The sequence below is a fragment of the Salvelinus sp. IW2-2015 genome, linkage group LG2, assembly GCF_002910315.2.
Source record: "Salvelinus sp. IW2-2015 linkage group LG2, ASM291031v2, whole genome shotgun sequence".
NCBI lineage: Eukaryota > Metazoa > Chordata > Actinopteri > Salmoniformes > Salmonidae > Salvelinus > Salvelinus sp. IW2-2015.
Genome location: NC_036839.1, coordinates 5470952 through 5493299, shown reverse-complemented (window position 1 = coordinate 5493299; position 22348 = coordinate 5470952). Strand labels below are relative to the sequence as shown.

General features: G+C 42.9%; 1 protein-coding gene across 4 annotated transcripts in view; it reads right to left on the bottom strand.

The window, feature by feature from the left end:
• LOC111973416 (collagen alpha-1(XVIII) chain) overlaps positions 1-22348 on the bottom strand; it is a 164533-nt gene that overhangs the window by 46231 nt on the left and 95954 nt on the right. For 3 of the 4 annotated variants that reach the window (XM_024000805.2, XM_024000785.2, XM_024000798.2), the window contains 5 exons: positions 20644-21185; positions 15554-15637; positions 14894-14953; positions 14510-14578; positions 4030-4111 (listed from right to left, as the gene is read on the bottom strand). In XM_024000805.2, coding sequence (XP_023856573.1) covers positions 4030-4111; positions 14510-14578; positions 14894-14953; positions 15554-15637; positions 20644-21185 — 837 coding nt within the window. The remainder of the gene's footprint in view (positions 1-4029; positions 4112-14509; positions 14579-14893; positions 14954-15553; positions 15638-20643; positions 21186-22348) is intronic. The other variant, XM_024000793.2, reaches the window with a different exon arrangement.

Sequence of the window (22348 nt, the reverse complement as noted above, 5' to 3'; positions counted from 1 at the left end):
CGTAGGCAAGCACATGGTCTTGTAACGGATGCGAGCTTCACAACTGGAGCCAGTGGAGAGAGCGGAGGAGCGGGGTGACGTGAGAGAACTTGGGAAAGTTGAACACCAGACGGGCTGCGGCGTTCTGGATGAGTTGTAGGGGTTTAATGGACAGGCAGGGAGCCCAGCCAACAGCGAGTTGCAGTAATCCAGACGGGAGATGACAAGTGCTGGATTGGACCTGCGCCGCTTCCTGCGTGAGGCAGGGTCGTACTCTGCGAATGTTGTAGAGCAGGGGTGTAAACTCAAATACCCAGTGGGCCAAAATGTAAAACCTGAACAAAGTCGCGGGCCAACATTGAAAATTAACCTTTTAATATGGACCCAAACAAGTTTTGCTTTAACATTGAATATGGAAACAGCATCGCTTATTACCATACAATATATAATTTAATAGTGGAGACATGCAAATCGAATTTCAAATGAAAAAACACATCAATGGCATTCATTTATTAAATAAATAAAATGTAAATAAAAATCGTATGCCTCTTTTCTATTTGCAGCCTTCTGATTTAAATACCAAAATAAACTTTTTCCACTGGCTAATAATTTTACAAATAAAAGTGATAATAAATCAATCAACCATTCAAGCCCATGCCTTGTAGCAAGAAAAGTGCACAAAGAAACAGCGTTAATTATTGCACACTGATCTAATCTGATGTGCCCAAGCCAGCACTTTGTGATGTGGCTTTTTTGAACATATTCTGTTGTGAAACCAAACTTCTTTTCATCTCCTCTACTTTCTGGCTCCTTTGAGTCATGTCCAGGTCCTTGTATTTGTCAATGGTGTTTCGTTTCATAGTGTCGTCTAATGTTGTACTCCTTACTTACAGCCACGTTGACTCCACAAACAAGACAAACAGGTTTGTCTTTTACATATGTAAACAGATATTCTGCCTCCACTTGTTCAGAAAGCTCCTGTTTTCTGCCTTTCTTTTCGCCATTTTTGGGAAGGGATAGCGGCTGACAGTTGTAGCGTCTATGTTGCTATGACTACTGTCACAGAGGAGAGGGCGTTTCTGGGTCCTGTCCTGATTGGCGCGCGAAAACAACAGCAGAGCATTATGGGATTCGTAGTATTAGCGTGAATGCGCTGTATAATACCGGGCGGGCCAGCTCTAGTAGTAATTTGGTATTGTCTCGCGGGCCAAATATAATTACCCCGCGGGCCAAATTTGGCCCGCGGGCAGAGTTTGACACCCATGTTGTAGAGCATCAACAGCAAGTGCTGGGCGTTTGAAAATGTTCTTGTTATAACAATTAATTTCTCAATCATACAACCTTCAAAAATGAATATCAATATTCAGGTGGTTTATGCCTAGTAGTTGAAGATCCTTGCCATCATCTTAATCTACATATGTAACGGATGTGAAATGGCTAGCTAGTTAGCGTGGTGTGCGCTAGCAGCCTTTCAGGTTCGAGTTACGTCACTTGCTCTGAAACCTAGAAGTAGTGGTTCCCCTTGCTCTGCAAGGGCCGCGGCCTTTGTGGAGCGATGGGTAACGATGCTTCGTGGGTGTCAGTTGTTGATGTTTACAGAGGGTCCCTGGTTCGTGCCCGGGTCGGGGCGAGGGGACGCCATAAAGTTATACTGTTACACATAGACACAATATACGATGTGTTTATGAGTTGTGAGTCCCCTTCCGCCATCTCTGCCTAGCATGTGCACAATACTAAAATGTCCTGGAGCATTTAATATCCAATGCTTATTCAAAACTGTCCACGAATGGCTGCAAAAATACATAGATTCATACAATTCATTTTCAAAGACACAAGTAGGCATATTAGACGCCGGCAAAATTGGAATAATAAAATACTAAGTTTGGGGAATAACATAAGTGTTCTTTGTTAAGAATGAGAATTGTTCAACTGATCAGACTAAATAAAGTAAATAAATAATAAAATCTCAAGACAAGATTACATAAATCTGCATGTTTATATGTATTGTCCCCCTTCTAGAATAAAATTTACACTTTTGGGTTCCCAATCTGTTTGACAAAATTATTTTCATAGTTACAAATCAGGTCACCCTACCAAACTCCGCTGCTAAAACAGACTGTAGGGCTGTCTGCTGCCTTTTCATGATCACAGCTTAAACACCAATCACCAAACGAGGGGACTAATGCATGTGTTTTAAACTTTTTTTTACAGTTCTATAAACTCAGCGGAGAACGTCCCCCCCTCCGTTCAACTCCACTCTAATCTTGAGGGGCGTTTCTTTAAAAACGCACATCCTATCCCTTACATAACTAGACCAATCATATGCTTCAATGTGCGGTGGTTCACAGTGCTGGGGCAAGACAGGTTACGATAGAGGTTCCGCGGGTGTTGTCGCAGATGCTCCTGTTTCAAAACGATTTGGAGCACATTTGAAAAGTTAACGCACAATACAATGGACTTAAAAACAGTACTTTTCAATGCCGGAGATAGAGGTGTGGCGTGTGATCGTGAGAAGAGGCTCAAATGCGTGTGTCTCAAGGCCAATGCGAGAGAGCCGGCAGCTCTGATGTTTTTGATGTCATGTAAAGAAACGCCTGGGAATGTGTTTATGATTTAACTTCAGGTTAATCTTCCTTCAAAATGGTTGCTCAAAGCTGCGCGCATAGTGGCTGTTGAAGTACCACAGTAGAGACAGACAGCGCTACCGAGTGCAGACTGCACAGAGCATGTTGTGTGTCGGTCTTAAAAGGGTCGAAAACACGTTCGTTTAAAAAAGTGTCCGTGCGGTGAAGAAATGGAGATGCGATTAATCAATCAAATGTATTTATAAAGCCCTTTTTACATCAGCCGATGTCACAAAGTGCTGTACAGAAACCCAGCCTAAAACCCCAAACAGCAAGCAACGCAGATACACCCATTGACCCCAGACAGGCTAACAACTGGGACAGGCCCAGTTCCAGACTGATCTCATCTGTTCCCTGGGCCTTATTGACTTACCTAGTGGATTTGAAAGGACTGGATCGGGACTGGCGTAAGCAAAGACCCTATATCAGGGTTGATACCCATCCACTACTTTCAGATCAACAAAGGGTACAATAATTGATTTGGGACTGTGCAGTGCTGTCCACAGTATACACACTTTTACAAACACACACAGACATACACAGGTCATGCTCCTCCTACCATTAAAAAGGTGCCAATTCATATGAGCATAGTGGTTTATGAGAACATGACTCGTACAAAGCTCCAACACTACACATTAACCGGACCTTCTCACAGATTCTGTAGCTTCTACTTGAAGGGCCTCTGTCATACATACTATGAGACAATCTCCTGCACTTTAGTCAGGCTTCTGGCTCCACCTCATGGTGGACATGGTCTCTACAACATGCTGCTTACTGATGGAAGATACTCCGTAAAAGTAACTAGATAATACTTGGGAAAGATTGGCATAATATTTCTGTATCTGATCTACCATCTTTTCCTTTCGATAGAGACCTGGATTTTTCTACACTAATGCTTATAAAAAGGGACTTATACAAAATCAACCCTATATTTGTGGTGTGAAAACATCTCAGAAACTTTATTTGTGGTTAGTGGACGTTCTCTCTAATGTGATGAGGTGCAGTGAGTATTGATGAGAGAGCTGTGACTGAGGAATAGGGTTGCAAAACTCCAAAAACTTTCCCGGAAAATTAACGCGTTAACTTTGACATCCCTGAATGTAATACTTGCTAGCCATTCCTTCCATGCCTACAACACATCACATCCATTGTTCTGTAAAGCAATGTTATAAAGACATGGCTTAAAGTAAAAACACCTGTCGTATTTTAGTAACTTCTCATAATATCATAACCTTCATGTCAAATTTGGTGAATGTCAATATTTATCAGTCGCCACTGTTACTACATGAAAACATAACAGATGCATGTAAAACAAGTCAATAACACAAGTCTTAATATATATATATTAATATTATTAACAACAAGACTAGTGGTCTTGTAAACCCATACAGTCTGTCTTGTCTAGACTAGGACCTATAGAACTCACCCCTCTCTTTCTTGGGAGACACCTCTGGTTGTTTCCGGGTCACCGGGGGCTGTTGAATGGGGCGTGATGACGTTGGAGTAGTCTGGTGGAAGACGGTAAAACAACATTGAAAAAACATAAAACTACATCCAGCTGGGCTCCAAAGAGAAAAAAAAACTAATAAATATATATAGGTGTGAGCAGCAATGAAAGGGTTCACAGAATGACAGAAAGGACACAAGATCAGTTGCATAACAAAGCAAGCACTATATCATGTAGGAACTACCTTTTATGTGCAATCAGTGAAAGCATTACAACGTTTCTCTCTCAATACCACCAGGATGAAGCAAGGACGCAAGTGAAGTTCAGTCTAGTGCTGCAGGTTGGTTATCTTTGAATGCAGCAGGTAAACTTCTAAGGACATATACATAAGGTTTACATAGCAAATTTCATGACCTCATGTCCATGGGTTCAGTTCTTATAACCCTAGCGTTATAGGGTGCTATCAAGTGGTGTAGAATGGCCAAATGCAGCAACTAATGATTCTCAAATTCATTAGAGGCTAATTTATTGAGTGGCTTCAGAATGTATTCACATCCACTGATTTTTTCACATTTTGTTGTGTTACAGCCGGAATTTAAAATGCATTAAATTTAGATTGTGTGTCGCTGGTCTACACACAATACCCAATAATAACAGTGGATTTTTTTTGTTTTGTTTACAAATTAATAAAACATGAAATGTCTTGAGTTATGTTATGGCAAGCCTAAATAGGACCACGAGTATACATTTGGTTAACAAGTCACAAAATAAGTTGCATGTATTCACTCTGTCTGCAAAAATAGTGTTTAACATGATTTTTGAATGACTACCTCATCTCTGTACCCCACACATACAATTATCTGTAAGGTCCCTCAGTTTGGCAGTGAATTTCAACCACAAAGACCAGGAAGGTATTCCAATGCCTCGCAAAGACAGGCATCTATTGCAAAAATAGCAGTCATTGAATATCCCTTTGAGCATGGTGAAGTTATTAATAACACTTTGGATGGTGTATCAATACACCCAGTCACTACAAAGATACAGGTGTCCCTTCCTAACTCAGTTTCCGGAGAGGAAAGAAACCACTCAGAGATTACACCATGAGGCCAATGGCGACTTTAAAACAGGGTTTAATTGCTGTGAGAGGAGAAAACTGAGGATGGATCAACAACATTGTTGTTAGTACACAATACTAACCTAAATGACATAGTGAAAAGAAGGAAGCCTGTACAGAATAAAAAATATTTCAAAAACAGGCATCCTGTTTGCAATAAGGCACTAATGTAAAGCTGGAAAAATGTTGCAAAGAAATTAACTTCATGTCCTGAATACAAAGCTGTTGTGTGTGGGGCAAATCCAACATGACACACCCCGCTTCAAGCATGGTGGTGGCTGCATCATGTTATGGGTATGCTTGTCATCAAATTCACCTTTCAGCAGGACAATAACCTTAAACACAAGGCCTGGAGTTTCTTACCAAGATGACATTGAATGTTCTTGAGTAGCTAAGTTACAGACTTGGCTGTCTAGCAATGATCAACCAACTCTTAACGAAGAATGTATTGAGTGACTGATCTGGTCAGTAAGGAACTGAGATACAAAGGGAGTTGCCTGATAAATTCTTTGTACACAAAAGTGTATAAGTGATTTAGCCAGGAGGAGAGAGAGGTCCATTGCACGCAGTAGCGGTCAGTGGCATTTTATTTTCATGAGCATGGCCTTATTTCTATTACAGCATATTAGATGACTGTCATTCATATTCCATTCCACCTGTTCATTGTAACAGTGATAGGTTTAGGCTACTACATGATACTCAAATTTTTCCTATACATATCATGAGGTTGCTACAACCTAGTTTATTAAAGTTTACAACGTAGGTGCACAAAGGTCGAGAGAAAAATGTAAGGTGACAGACGGTGACACATTGACAAACAGTAACACATTCAATACCGCCTTGCACACTCTTCAAATCAAATCACATTTTATTGGTCACATACACATGGTTAGCAGATGTTAATGTGAGTGTAGCGAAATGCTTGTGCTTCTAGTTCCGACCGTGCAGTAACATTTAACATGTCATCTAACAATTTCACAACAACTACCTTATACACACAAGTGTAAAGGAATTAATACGAATATGTACATATAAATATATGGATGAGCGATGGCGGTGCGGCATAGGCAAGATGCAGAGTAGATGGTATAGAGAATAGTATATACAGTTGAAGTCGGAAGTTTACATACACCTTAGCCAAATACATTTAAACTCAGTTTTTCACAAATCCTGACATTTAATACTAGTAAAAATTTAAGTGGATCACCACTTTATTTTAAGAATGTGAAATATTAGAATAATAGTAGAGAGAATGATTTATTTCAGCTTTTATTTCTTTCATCACATTCCCAGTGGGTCAGAAGTGTACATACACTCAATTAGTATTTGGTAGGATTGCCATTAAATTGTTTAACTTCGGTCAAACGTTTCGGGTAGCCTTCCACAAGCTTCCCACAAAAGGTTGGGTGAATTTTGGCCCATTCCTCCTGACAGAGCTGGTGTCACCGAGTCTTGTTTATAGGCCTCCTTGCTCACACATGCTTTTTCAGTTCTGCCCACAAATTTTCTATGGAATTGAGGTCAGGGCTTTGTGATAGCCACTCCAATACCTTGAATTTGTTGTCCTTAAGCCATTTTGCCACAACATAGGAAGTATGCTTGGGGTCATTGTCTATTTGGAAGACCCATTTACGACCAAGCTTTAACTTCCTGACTGATGTCTTGAGATGTTGCTTCAATATATCCACCAAATTTTCCTTCCTCAAAATGCCATCTATTTTGTGAAGTGCAYCAGTCCCTCCTGCAGCAAAGCACCCCCACAACATGATGCTTCCACCCCCGTGCTTCATGGTTGAGATGGTGTTCTTCGGCTTGCAAGCCTCCCCCTTTTTCCTCCAAACATAACAATGGTCATTATGCCAAACAGTTCTATTTTTGTTTCATCAGAAATGAGGACATTTCTCCAAAAAGTACGATCTTTGTCCCCATGTGAGCTGCAAAACGTAGTCTGGCTTTTTTATGGTGGGCTTCGAGCAGTGGCTTCTTCCTTACTGAGCGGCCTTCAGGTTATGTTGATATAGGACTCGTTTTACTGTGGATATAGATACTTTTGTACCCGTTTCATACAGCATATTCACAAGGTCCTTTGCTGTTGTTCTGGAATTGATTTGCACTTTTCGCACCAAAGTACGTTAATCTTTAGGAGACAGAACGCGTCTCCTTCCTGAGCGGTCTGATGGCTGCGTGGTCCCGTGGTGTTTATACTTGCGTACTATTGTTTGTACAGATGAACGTGGTACCTTCAGGCGTTTGGAAATTGCTCCCAAGGATGAACCAGACTTTTGGAAGTCTACAATTTTCTTCCCCTGAGGTCTTGGCTGATGTCTTTTGATTTTCCCATGATGTCAAGCAAAGAGGCACTGAGTTTGAAGGTAGGCCTTGAAATACATCTACAAGTACACCTCCAATTGACTCAAATTAAGTCAATTACCCAATCAGAAGCTCCTAAAGCCATGAAATAATTTTCTGGAATATTCAAAGCTGTTTAAAGGCACAGTCAACTTAGTGTATGTAAACTTCTGACCCACTGGAATTGTGATACATTGAATTGTAAGTGAAATAATCTGTCTGTAAACAATTGTTGGAAAAAAGACTTGTGTCATGCACGAAGTAGATTTCCTAACCGACTTGCCAAAACTATAGTTTGTTAACAAGAAATTTGTGGGGTGGTTGAAAAACGAGTTTTAATGACTCCAACCTAAGTGTATGTAAACTGCCGACTTCAACTGTACATATGAGATGAGTAATGTAGGGTATGTAAACATTATATAAAGTGGCATTGTTTAAAGTGACTAGTGATACATTTATTACATCCAATTTTTTATTATTAAAGTGGCTAGAGATTGAGTTAGTATGTTGGCAGCAGCCACTCAATGTTAGTGATGGCTGTTTAACAGTCTGATGGCCTTGAGATAGAAGCTGTTTTTCAGTCTCTCGGTCCCAGCTTTGATGCACCTGTACTGACCTAGCCTTCTGGATGATAACATGGGTGAACAGGCAGTGGCTCGGGTGGTTGTTATCCTTGATGATCTTTTTGGCCTTCCTGTGACATCGGTGGTGTAGGTGTCCTGGAGGGCAGGTAGTTCGCCCCCGGTGATGCATTGTGCAGACCTCACCACCCTCTGGAGAGCCTTACGGTTGTGGGCGGAGCAGTTGCCGTGCCAGGCGGTGATACAGCCCGACAGGATGCTCTCGATTGTGCATCTGTAAAAGTTTGTGAGTGTTTTCAGTGACAAGGCACATTTCTTCACCCTCCCTCCTGAGGCACTGTTGCGCCTTCACCACGCTGTCTGTGTGTGAGGACCGTTTCAGTTTGTCTGTGATGTGTACGCCGAAGAATTTAAAACTTTCCACCTTCTCCACTACTGTCCCATCGATGTGGATAGGGTCGTGCTCCCTCTGCTGTTTCCTGAAGTCCACGATCAGCTCCTTTGTTTTGTCAATATTAAGTGAAAGGGTATTTTCCTGGCACCACACTCCCAGGGCCCTTACCTCCTCTCTGTAGGCTGTATCATCATTGTTGATAATCAGGCCTACTACTCTTGTGTCATCTGCAAACTTGATGATTGAGTTGGAGGCATGCCCCACGAGGTGAGATCTTGCATGGAGCCCCAGACCGAGGGTGATTGACCGTCATCTTGAACTTCTTCCATTTTTTAATAATTGCACCAACAGTTGTTGCCTTCTCACCAAGCTGCTTGCCTATTGTCCTGTAGCCCATCCCAGCCTTGTGCAGGTCTACAATTTTATCCCTGATGTCCTTACACAGCTCTCTGGTCTTGGCCATTGTGGAGAGGTTGGAGTCTGATTGAGTGTGTGGACAGGTGTCTTTTATACAGGTAACGAGTTCAAACAGGTGCAGTTAATACAGGTAATGAGTGGAGAACAGGAGGGCTTCTCAAAGAAAAACTAACAGGTCTGTGAGAGCCGGAATTCTTACTGGTTGGTAGGTGATCAAATACTTATGTCATGCAATAAAATGCAAATTAATTACTTAAAAATCATACAATGTGATTTTCTGGATTTTTGTTTTAGATTCCGTCTCACAGTTTAAGTGTACCTATGATACAAATTACAGACCTCTACATGCTTTGTAAGTAGGAAAACCTGCAAAATCGGCAGTGTATCAAATACTTGTTCTCCCCACTGTATATTCACAAACACATACATACTCGTACCTCCAACCAAGATCTTAAGGTCTGGCACGACTCCCTACATGTCCGGAAACAACAATGAAACTTCAAATCGGCAGCCCTTGCTGAAACAGTTTAAATAAGATTTCCCCAGCTATGGCACAGTCCATGAGCAGACCCTAACATGCAATGAAAACGCGCTCTAACCCGTAGGGGGGCACTGGTGTGTATTGGAAGTTCATCCGTAGCCAATCGGAGTGGGTTCGGGTGAATGTTTCGTGACACCAAGAGCAGAAGAATAATTAAACACCTTGATTTGTTGCTTTCTACACTTAGAAGACTTCAAATAATCCAAACTCAAGTAATCTGATACAATAAACACAGTTTTTACCAAACACTGTAGATGGGAACGTTTAATGAGCACGTCACAGTAGGAATCAAATGGTGCCACAATCAAACCACTCTGAAAGATAAAATCTGCTGTACTACAAGTCAAAGTAGGGTTTGGCGGTATCTTTGCGGTAAGGAGATGAGATTGTTTTTGATAAGACTATGCAATGCGCCAAACACCAGATAAACAGCAATTAAAACCATTTGTAGTACAAAAACACCAATTTTAAACCACTGAATCGAACAATTCGCTAGAACAAAAAGAAAATTAACAAATTAAAACCTCAAATGCCCTAAAAATGTTCAGATGTAGCCTACTGGTCTACTAGAATCAGAAACCAAGTGTGTGCCCGAGCGTTGGTTCCCTAGTTAGGACCCCAGTGTGTTCAATAGCCCTGAAGGTGTGTGCTGACAGGGATTTCACCCGGTGTGTGGATCTGGTCAATGTGCACAGTCTCATTGCAGTAGGCTACCGCACAGTGAGGCAGCAGAGGGCCCTGTAGACCAGCAGCAGCGGGCCCTGTAGACCAGGAAATCGCCGGTGGCGAGTCTACCAGGCAGGTTATCCTGAGCTAGCAAGCCAAGCACATCTAGACATTCTGTCACGGAGCAGATACCGACCTCCAGCTTCCACCACACAGCACAGCAAGACAAGGCAGGAGAGGACCCCAGAAGAATGGCAGAACACAGGTGAAAAACATGACTGTCGAGGAGTATCCAAGGCTAGCTGGCCCAACACCTCTAGACAGTCAGTCACAGCGCAGATTTGTCCTCTCACGGCTTTCAGGGAGGGCACCACACCGACACGGTGTCTCCGGGGCCAATCTGTGCCATTCTTTTTGACCGGCATGCCATTCTTTTTGTCTCATGCCCTGTAATTTATGTGTGTTAAATTAGCAAAAAAGTGACCAATCTATGCTTGAGTTATATGTAAGAATCTAAGAATAACGATCCCTAATAATGCGACATGAGTATTTGTAGTTCTCTAACAAAGAAAACAATGACATTTATGGAGTTCATGTTTTGGGATGTAGCCAAGTTAATGTTAAAAATTGCTGGGAGAATGAAAACATAAAAATACATCCAGCTCCAAGGAAACTCAAAGTTCCCAACTGACTTAGTATTGCTTAATGGGTATTTGTACAGTAGTTCCCTCACAAAAAATAACAATAAAATGTAAAGAGTATATGTTTATGTTGTGGTAAATACTCAATGTTGGCTTCCCATCTTCCATAATATTGCCAAAAAGGCAGCCCATTTGTAGATTAAGGAGTTATGTATGTATATGGTTTGTGAAATTGTATTTTTGTTATGGGGTAATCATACGTGCTAATGGTTGGCAGACTAGCACTGTCTGGTGTCCATTATGTAATTACATTTTTATGCACACCTTGTTAAACCGCTCAGGTTTGCTTATCATAAACAAATGAATACCCATGACCAAGCAAACACACTTTCTCCCCCTCTGTGAGGTAGTGTCTACAGTGGTGTTGCAAGTAGCTGTGACGGTGGCATGCAGTGCATGTGTGGTCATTATGAACAGAAAAACACTGAGTTGAGCTGAAGGGTATAGGGAGTTGTATAGTGCACAAGTTCCTATGTTTTCCCATACCTACACACATCTACAATACAGTGGCCGTATGTAGGTTAAATAATATGTACAACGGTTTACTGGATGACAAAAACTATAAAAAGGGCAGATATGTAGTAGTGGCCCGCATAAATGTATGTATTCACTACACCGCAAAATGTTATGGTAGCTACTAACATTGATCATGGGGGGGGGGGGGGGCTGATCAAATAACAGGTGTCAAGCTTAGAGAAGGGGATGTAAGAGGGTCAAGGGGCCAAAAAGAAAATTGCAGTCTGGACTCTCCTCCTTCCATCCCCCCTTTCTTTCTTCTCTCAAAGAGCGAGACAGTGGCGTACGTTCCCACTGGGTGCGGATGGGATGGCGACAGGCAGCAATTATATTGGTCGGGAGGAATACGTCTGGCAACAGGAGTGACCCGTTTTGGGCCCAGTCTTCAGATAGGGGTCGAGAATAGAGTGGAGGAGCTGGTGTCTGAGTGTGTTGTGTGTTTCAGTGTGGTTTGTTGTCTGGGTGTGTGTGTCAGGGTGTGTGTGTGGTGTTAAGGAGTAGAGACAAGGAAGGACTAGCAAAGTTCTAACCATCCACTAGTGCTCTAAGAGGTGGGAGAATATGCAGGGTTGGAAGAGAAGAGGCATTTCCAAGACTCGTCCCACTCAGGGAGATTACACCAAACACCCCATTTTTCTAAGCTCATTCTTCACCAGGTGAAAAGTCTCGTATATTTCCCAGTGGAATCTGAGAGGGGAACACTGGGTGGGACGATGGAGACGGCAGGAGGGGGGCACGTGAAAGAAAAGGTACGGAATTCTTCACTGTTTAATTAACCAGTTCCTCTCTGGGCAAACATTCTTCCTATTGTAGGCCTGAGGTCAACTATGTGAAGAATTTTTGCTTTGGTGAGTGTTATATGAGCGATCCAAGGGGATATATGTAATAAACAGAACACACTTATAATCCCATGCATTCCTCATTTCTGAGAGGTGTGAGTGAGGAGAGTGGGTATAGATTTTTTTTTTTTTTTTTTTTTTTATTTACGTTATTTACCAGTAAGTTGACTGAGAAACGTTCTCAATTTGCAGCAACGACCTGGGGATAGTTACAGGGGAGAGGAAGGGGATGAATGAGCAATTGTAAGTGGGGATTATTAGGTGACGTGATGGTTGAGGACAGATTGGGAATTTAGCCAGGACACCGGGGTTAACACCCCTACTCTTACGATAAGTGCCATGGGATCTTTAATGACCTCAGAGAGTCAGGACACCCGTTTAACGTCCCATCCGAAAGACGGCACCCTACACAGAGCAGTGTCCCCAATCACTGCCCTGGGGCATTGGGATCTTTGTTTAGACCAGAGGAAAGAGTGCCTCCTACTGGCCCTCCAACACCACTTCCAGCAGCACCTGGTCTCCCATCCAGGGACTGACCAGGACCAACCCTGCATAGCTTCAGAAGCAAGCCAGCAGTGGTATGCAGGGTGGTGTGCTGCTTGAGGCTCCGGGTGGTGATTGATTTGAAAACACAACTTAATTTAACCATAGATGGCACAAGCCCAATTTGCACTTGCAGATTGAAACTAAACTATTTAGATCACAAAGGTGATGCAAACAAGGTAAAGCTGGCACAAAGACCAGATTCGCACTCCGAATACACACATGTATAATCCCATGAGCTTCGATCTACATGAGCTTCGAGACTCAATTGAATTAAAAATGTAATGAAATAAGAAGTATATGTTTACTTCACTGTCACAAGCAGTCTTAAAAAAAAGAAGGAAATATTAAATTAGATGCACTTTCACCCAGATGACTGTATAATTGGACTTAAGCTTGGCAGTAGGTAGATCATCCTACCAATACATTTTTTTACCCTCCACATTTCTAAGCGTATGGGTGGAATATTCAATGCAACCTGCACTGTAGTAAACCTGCATGTCAACATCACTTTCCGCACACTTATAACCAGTCCTTTAATGGTGCAGGAACAATGTTGTCGTTTTCCTGCAGTGCGGATTTGACTGAATTCCTGCCCTTAGTGCACCATGTAACGATGACAACTTGCAAGTCCATCAATCACGCTAAAACCTGCCGTCGGTCACATAATGGAAAAGTGTCTGTATTTCCGTCTTTGCTTGTCCAAACTTGAGCGGAAGTCAGACAGGCATTAAGCAATGTAATGAAACAGATAATATTCAGAATCCACAGCTGTTCCATACAATGATAATAAACACTTGTCTGGTGGGCGGAAAGCCCCGCTGTCAAGTGGCACAAGGCTTCAAAGTTATCCCATGAACCCAGAGCCCTGTGGAACCCACAAGGCTTGGCAGGACAAAGAGGGAGCATTAGACCTCTGCTACAGGCACAACATTCCTCGCCATCTCTTTCCGTTGCATCCCTCTCTATTGCTGTGCTCTCAACTTAAGTCTGATTGAGAAAGCAGTCAAAATAACAAAATAGAACCTTGGAGATATCATCGCCCTGACCCTGGACCAGACATCTGGTTTTCTCCTTTGTCTTCCACAGTAATTGGACTGGCGTGCCGTGACGGCGGCGTTGTATGGAGGTTGGTCGGAGGTTGTGCTGCAACATTTGCTTGTTGTAGAGCAGTGGTATTCAAAGTCGGGGTCGCAGGGGAACTGCCGTGGGATCGGCATTTTTTTTAATTTTAGGAGCAAAAAATGAAGAGTACAGATTGTATGGGAAAATAAACAAACTTCTTTTTAGAAATATACAAAAATGGGGTCCCCGCTGAAAATGTGTGGGTTTTTTTTGGGGGGGGGGGGTATTAGCTACTACAGCACTGACATTGGTATTACTGAGTCCTACTAAGCTAGATGGGCGACGATTGTGTTAGTTAAGGACGTCGTCCAAGTGATACGCCGCAGCGAAACCGGGCTATATACATTCCCCACAACATACCACCTCCCTACACCGTATCCAGCTCCCGACAGATAACTCGGTTTCCATGTGGACCATATGTTTAAAATCCAATGACGCGGATGGTTGCGTCCCAAATGGCACCCTATTCCCTATATAGTGCACTATAGTAGTGAACAGGACAGGGTGTCATTTGAATAGGGTGCCCTACATAGTTCCTTACATAGTGCACAACAGTATATAGTGAATAGGCTGCTCACGAGAAGAGCGGTGCTGACAAATCAAAAGGTGAAATTTCACATGCTTGTGGGTGAACGCCAACATATATAGGTAAAATTGATTTCAGAGCACGTACCGTAACTGTCAGTCTGACATCTTCCACCCTCTCGTATTTTCGTACCTTTGCGTCCCATATGGATGTACCCTATGGGGGAAAGTGAGAGGGGGTAGAGAGAGAGATCCATCACCTTCATTATGTAGCTATTATTCAAACTATTTTCCTACAAAGGAGTCACTACAACAACTATGAGCGAACGTTGCAGTGAAAACCCATCATATGGCGACATTTCCCGTTCGAACTCTGACTTTGAAACATCACAGATAGCCTGGTTTTAGATCATGGTCTCCAATAGTGTAGACTCAAAAGGGAACAGGAAACACAAGATTGCTTAGATGGAACGAACGTGCTTGTGGATGGCAACCAAATGTGAACACTAAAACGTTTGTCAAGTGATCATACCGATCCTTTCTTCTTCCCGTCCGGTATCCTTTCGTCACCGCTTCCGCCGTCTCCTGAAGCCTGGGAGGAGAGAGACCAGGGGTGTATTCATTAGCATACATCGTAGCAAAACGTTTTACCACGGAAACTAAGAAAAACAAGTGTTTCTTATTGAAAAGTTCAGGTTGGTCCCTACATGTCAGCCCGTTTGCTCCTGTTTGCTTCCTAGTGAATACATCAAGAGGAATGTTCCTTCATTAATTGCACACAACATCCAAACACCACAGAAATACACAGGCGTATGCTATTAATACATACTAACGTATGCTATTAATACTAAATGGATAACTAACATGTAATGCATCACAGAAATACATGGGATTTATGCCAAAAATTATTTACGTATGCAATTCAAGCCTAATGTATAACTAACTGACACATTTCAAACAAATATGCTTAATTGGCATAGATCGTGTACCTATGGCAACTTTGAATATTTCTACACATCAAAGGGCTTGGGGATGTACTGTAGCATATCCAACTCCTACAGAAACAACTTGTTGTTCCCAAGAGTTCCCTGTAAGTTTTAGCCTCCCTATACATTGCTTAGCCAACAACTGTATAAGCAGTAAGCTGTTTCACCTGTTTTTGTATCGGTAGCGGGTCAAGCGGGTCACTTACCGCATCAGAGTCATCCCCTTCCTCTTCACACTGTCTTTCAGCGGCCCGAGGGTCTCCGACGACCCTCAGCTCCCCGATCACCCCCTATGAAGGAAAATACAGAGGCAAGCACACAAACACACACAGTTGTCAATAAATGGCCTGTACACGTCAGCATTCTTCTCCCCCATGAAGCCCACACACGTCGGCCCTGCTCTACACAATAACAAACACATCACACATTATCTTCCCTCTAAGTCCTGTCTCTTAAAAGATACGTCCCTGATCTGTGTGGTGGTTTCTGGTGGAAAACCCCCTCTCGTGAGAGAAGCCGAGGGGTTTAATAAAGCCGCCCCAAGTGTTTAGAAATGAAAAGGGCTCCTCTGATATGACACTGTCATCTTCCGTGGTCTTAGTCCATCAAACTCGCCACCACAATAACCTCTTTCAATGACTCCCATTAATCCAGGGGTCTTCAACCTTCTATAGCATGAGAGATACTTAAAAAAATGATGTCACGAGCTACTCATTTTCCCCCTAGCTTTCAAATAGGCACTCTTCCCGAGGTCCTTGGTGTACAAGAGAAAGTAGTGCACCGTTTCCTGTCAATATACCTGGTAAAAGAATGGTTAATAAACAACTAAGGGGGCCCTATAAAATCCCCCCCACCCAAATGATGTTTTATATTTTCACAAATTATGTATTCTCTGTTAAAAGTTTCCTGGTTTTAGATCTTTTTCGTTTTTCACTCTCAAAATGACAATTGTTCATAGAGAAAAAACTAAATTGGATGTTCTGAGTCCATGTCAATGCATAAATCTGATCAGAAGACCATTTTTTTTTAGGTCTGGAAGAAAACTAACATATTTCGATTATTTGGGTAATTCCCCTTTAACTGCGCATCTGGCCCTTTAATTGTGCATCTAGCGAGTAACGAATGTGCCGACCTAGCGATGGTTCTGTACTGCTGCTGCTCATTTCATGGCAACGTTTGCAAATAACAAATAAAATACTTACTCATGATATACTTCTGCCAGGTAAGCCTACTTTGGAGTTAATTGAGAAGGTTTTGGGAAAAGTCTTTGTCAACCCACAAGACTTATCACATCAACTGGCTACACACTGAGGTCCCGACAAAGGCACGCAACACACAGACAGGGGCAATATTGCTGGAAATTAATTAACACTATCTAGTGTTAGGTTTGGCTTTTTAAGCCAATAGTGGCTAAATAGGGGTGGGATAATGCCAATGTGGCATTGATTAGATAGTAGCCTGGAGCTGATACTTGCGAGAGTTGTTTATGACAGTTTACGGTGGAAAACATTAAACATCGCATATACTTCCTGAATTGTTTGGCGAGCCACTCCTGCTTTTTAAGATCATATTTTCAAAGATCAATTATCCCAGGCCATTCTCTAAATGTTACATCTTAGCCTTTACAGATTTGAATGTACACTGAACAAAAATATAAAATGTAAAGTGTTCGTCCCATGTTTCATGAGCTGAAATAAAAAAAGATCCCCAAAATATTCCATCTGCACAAAAAGCTTATTTCTCTCAAATTTGTTTATATCCCTGTTACTGAGCATTTATCCTTTGCCAAGATAATCCATCCACCTGACAGGTGTGCCATAGAGAAGCTGATTAAACAGCATGCTCATTACACAGGTGCACCTTGTGCTGGGGACAATAAAAGGCCACTAAAATGTGCAGTTTTGTCACACAACACAATGCCACCAGATTCAGGGAGGTGCAATTGGCATGCTGACTGGAGGAATGTCCACCAGAGAATTGGATGTTCATTTCTCTACATAAACCATCTGTGACCAACAGATGCATATCTGTATTCCCAGTTGTGAAATCCATAGATTACGGCATAATTAATTAATTTCAAATGAATTGATATGAACTGCAACCCAGTAAAATCTTTGAAATTGTTGAATGTTGCATTTATATTTTTGTTAATTTGTTATAGCACAGAATAAAGGCCTAATTAGCTTACCACGTCACCAGTGATACAAGTCAGTTTTCAATAGGAAACCGGCCACGAGGGGCAACAGGGAGCGCTGTTACCTTCAAGTTTGTTTTGCTAGGGCGGTTGTGGAGGGGGATGGCGGATGGGCGTAAGCATCTGCCTCGGATTCTTTTTATTTATTTATTAACCCTTATTTTACCAGGTAAATTGACAGAAAACACATTCTCATTTACAGAAAGACCTGGGGAATAGTTACAGGGGAGAGGAGGGGGGATGAATGTGCCAATTGTAAACTGGGTATGATTAGGTGACTGATGTATCAGGGCCAGATTGGGAATTTAGCCAGGACACTGGGTTAACACCCCTACTCTTACGATAAGTGCCATGGGATCTTTAGTATTTATGCTGCATTAGATTATGTGTCGGGGGCTAGGGTCAGTTTGTTATATCTGGAGTACTTCTCCTGTCTTATCCGGTCCTGTGTGAATTTAAGTATGCTCTCTCTAATTCTCTCTTTCTCTCTTTCTTTCTCTCTCTCGGAGGACCTGAGCCCTAGGACCATGCCTCAGGATTACCTGGCATGATGACTCCTTGCTGTCCCCAGTGCTGCTGCTCCAGTTTCAACTGTTCTGCCTGCGGCTATGGAACCCTGACCTGTTCACCGGACGTGCTACCTTTCCCAGACCTGCTGTTTTCAACTCTCTAGAGACCGCAGGAGCGGGTAGAGATACTCTTAATGATCGGCTATGAAAAGCCAACTGACATTTACTCCTGAGGTGCTGACTTGCTGCACCCTCGACAACTACTGTGATTATTATTATTTGACCATGCTGGTCATTATGAACATTTGAACATCTTGGCCATGTTCTGTTATAATCTCCACCCGGCACAGCCAGAAGAGGACTGGCCACCCTTCATAGCCTTGTTCCTCTCGAGGTTTCTTCCTAGGTTTTGGCCTCTCAAGGGAGTTTTTCCTAGCCACCGTGCTTCTACACCTGCATTGCTTGCTGTTTGGAGTTTTAGGCTGGGTTTCTGTACAGCACTTTGAGATATCAGCTGATGTAAGAAGGGCTATATAAATACATTTGATTTGATGATTTGATTTGATTTAGTGACCACAGAGACTCAGGACACCCATTTAACGTCCCATCCGAAAGACGGCATCCTACACAGTGCAATGTCCCCCATCACTGCCCTGGGACATTGGGATCTTTTTTTTAACCAGAGGAAATAGTGCCTCCTACAGGCCCTCCAACACCACTTCCAGCAGCATCTGGTCTCCCATCTAGGGACCGACCAGGACCAAAGTTTGCAAGTTCGAATCCTGCGATAGAAAGTTGTTAATGTTTGAGAGGACATGGATGAACGTCTAATTCTGACATGAAACTGTGAGAGCTAGTTGAATTAGTTACTTATAAACACTTTAACTGCAAATTAGTGCCCACTATGTGATCCCTAAACTAAAGTGTTACCTTACAATCTACTGCATGACAAGAGAGCAACAGCCTTAGATAACGATGCCAGCAAAAACTAAATAAAAGACCAACCGGCCTGGTCAACGGGGCACCCGTCTTACTGGTGCTTAGTGCTCAGAGCCTCTGTCTGCTTGTGCCCTCTGCTTACACGGGCACCTGTCAGTGTGTGCTGGGTTCTGCATAGCGACGGTCGACGGGTCAGCTGCAGGACTGGCCCTCCCTGCCACAGGGTGTGGCAGGGTTGGCCAGCTGGAGCTTATTGCTCCCCCACTGTGAAGTCCAATAATTAAACTGCTGTGTTTCCCACACAGAGAAGGTGGATGGTCAGGGTTAGACCACTTTTATGTTTTGATTTAAAGGCCAATTGAGGGCAATCATATCATACACATCCAGAGTTGGATGTGACCTGGAGGCGCCAGCCTCTGTTGAAGACCATTGTCCAGTCTAAGAACTACATGTACTCTGTTTTTGGGGGCGTATGAGATGATCTGTATAATGAAAGGCGCTATATAAAATACATCTATCATAATAATTATTATTAGATATTAGCCAGGCACGGCTGTTACCGTTTCACATGCCCGACTCAGCTTGGCTGTGAGGACATGCACTTCTCTTGTTCAAACAGAAAATCTGATTGGAAGCAGAAATGAGACCACTTGCCCCTGACACTGATATACACCGTGTACAAAACATTAAGAACACCTTAATATTGAGTTGCGTAACCTATTGCGGCTTTAAGAATGATCATTCTTGATTAAATGCGGTGGTGTTTTTGTCTTACAAGTAACGTTAAACTATGCTATTATATTCGGTTCTGTTAGGTAGAATACTGTGATCATTATGTGATCTTGCAGACATTGATACAGCTTTGACCTAACTTTATTAAACAAGCACCATTCGTCTGAGTAGCCTGTTCTCTACGCATTGAGAATATGCGCAGAACATGATCCGCAAAAGCTTCGGGAAGCATCCGGAATGTTTTGTCGGCAGCCATGGCCTAAAATCAAAGTCTGGTATGGTAATTTCTTATCAAGATCGTGGGTAAAATATTGATGACTGTCCATGTTTTAAATGTGTACCCAAATCTTTTCAAAATCGGGTGGATTGAGTTATTTGTGCCAGAAGGGCGTGGGCCGGAATTGAATTCACGCGGACACAATAGGCCTATATGTGCGCTGAAGGCATTGGCCCTAACCGCTAGACCACCCTAAACCAGGGTTGAACTACATTTTGACAGTTCAATCTTAACCTTAGGTTCGCTAGAAACCCTATTATGTCCTCTGATGGCCCAAATGAGCCAGGGAACTCAGCCAGGGAATCACAAACAGTAGCCCGTTATCGGTTTTCACACCATTCATTATGTGACAATGGATACACTAACGGAATATGGACCAATATGGCCCCACTGGTCCGAATGACTCCATGAACAGAAAGAGAACTGCGGGTTTCACAGGGCTCATTTTGAATTTCCTAATGCGACAAAAGAGTGATCAAATTAAGATCCGTCATCTGTAAGTGAATTATAAGACAGGGTTTGGGTTAGAACTGCATTTCAAGTCCATCAGTCTAGGAAATGTATTCATTTCCCACATTGACCAAGTTGAAACACAATGGCCACTGACCCTGATATCAAAAGATACAGTAATAGCATGATACATACCAGGAACTTATTGGGATCGGCCCCACCAGCTTGGCCCACAAACACCCCGGCTCCAGACTCCAGCTCCATCTCGTCTGGGGACCTCTCGAAGCGCACCACCTGGGGCTGGTCGTCGCAGTTGATGTAGAAGGTGACCTTGTCGTCCAGCACGGAGATGGAGAAGCGGTTCCACTGGTCAGCCAGATTGTGCACGGGGAAGGTGGCCGCCACGTACGACTCCTGCGAGTCGGGCTCCGTATAGTAGAAGATTACGTTCTGCCGGTTTGCCTTCACGGGCGACAGCTTGACACCCACATACATGATCTGCTGCGACGGGTCCGTGACCGAGAAGATAACGCCACCATTGGTGGACTGGGGCTTCAGGTTGAAGAGGAGGGAGAAGTCCCGGTAAAAGGGGCTGGGAAGATGGGCGCGTGCCAGCTGGCCCGTGTTAGCGTCGGGACCGAACACGTAGCCGGGGCTGTTGTCGGGGCCATAGATCTTGGTGATCTCGTCCGGGGGAGGGTCCCCGATCAGCTGCAGGAGGGAGACACCGCTTTCATCTACAGGAGAGAAACAGGAAGTTAGTACACAGCACACCGGAAACGGCGATGAAGGGGTGGGCTGCATGGCGGGAATGGATATGAAAGATCTATTAGTCTGCTGGGGTTTGACACAGTGAGTTTAGGTCTGCGGGTTAAAGTGTTGGCAGTCTGCCTTAGTAGTGTTTTGTGAGTCTTTCGGGAGGGAAGGGGGCAGCAATACTAGATGTGCGTCATTAAACCCCGTGTCCGGTGTCACTTGAAGAGATGCATTAACGTGATGATAGATCAATGATTCCTGACCTAATATGTGAAAGAAATATGACCTGACATGGGAAACTGCCTAGGACTTCTGTCCCAACTCCAAATGAGAATGGAAATGAGATATCAGGGAAACATTACAAACAAATACATTACATGGATGGCGTTAACTGCAACCGACACACAGCCCAACAATTGTTTTTGCTAGAATACTTTGTAAAGCTAAAAAAAATGACATTTAGCTCTTAACTTTTGAAAGGCAACCCGATATGGGGGAATTTCTCAAAGGACCTAATTCAAACAAGCCGAGTCCTATTTGCCTGCCTAAAATGGAGTCGGTTACAAAAACAAACATCAACTTTGACATATCCAAAAAAAAGGGTGGGGATAACACTTCTCCTGGGACCTATAAGAACCTAATTCCTTGAACAGATACTAGAGGTACTTTAGCCAAAGCCCCCTGTGAGTACATGACTGAGTGTGAGGGTAGACTTCCCTCACTAACATGGGATAAGGGGAATTCCATGCTAGCCAGTCTCAGACTTTGTTTTTACATGGACACAGTATAGTGATCCGATACTTATTTTGTGATCAAACAGCATTTCAAACAGATCCAAGGGGGATATGACCGGCTGTCTGCAATAGTGCACGGCACAACCTTGTTACGTTGTCTATATACATTTGAAGAAACTCTTTAGTATCTTACAAAACAGGGCGGGGAAAAAAAGTGTGACATAGCTAAACAGAAAACAGGAAGTCTGATGGGAAATGTTAATAAAACCAGTCTGTTCAAACAAGTGACTGCGAAAAAAAAATCTGAAATGGGAATCACTCACACAAAATCACATTTTTGAACAAGTGACTCTAAAAAGGGAGGATGACTACCCTTCATTGTACCGCAAATTAAATTGGAGTTAATTAAC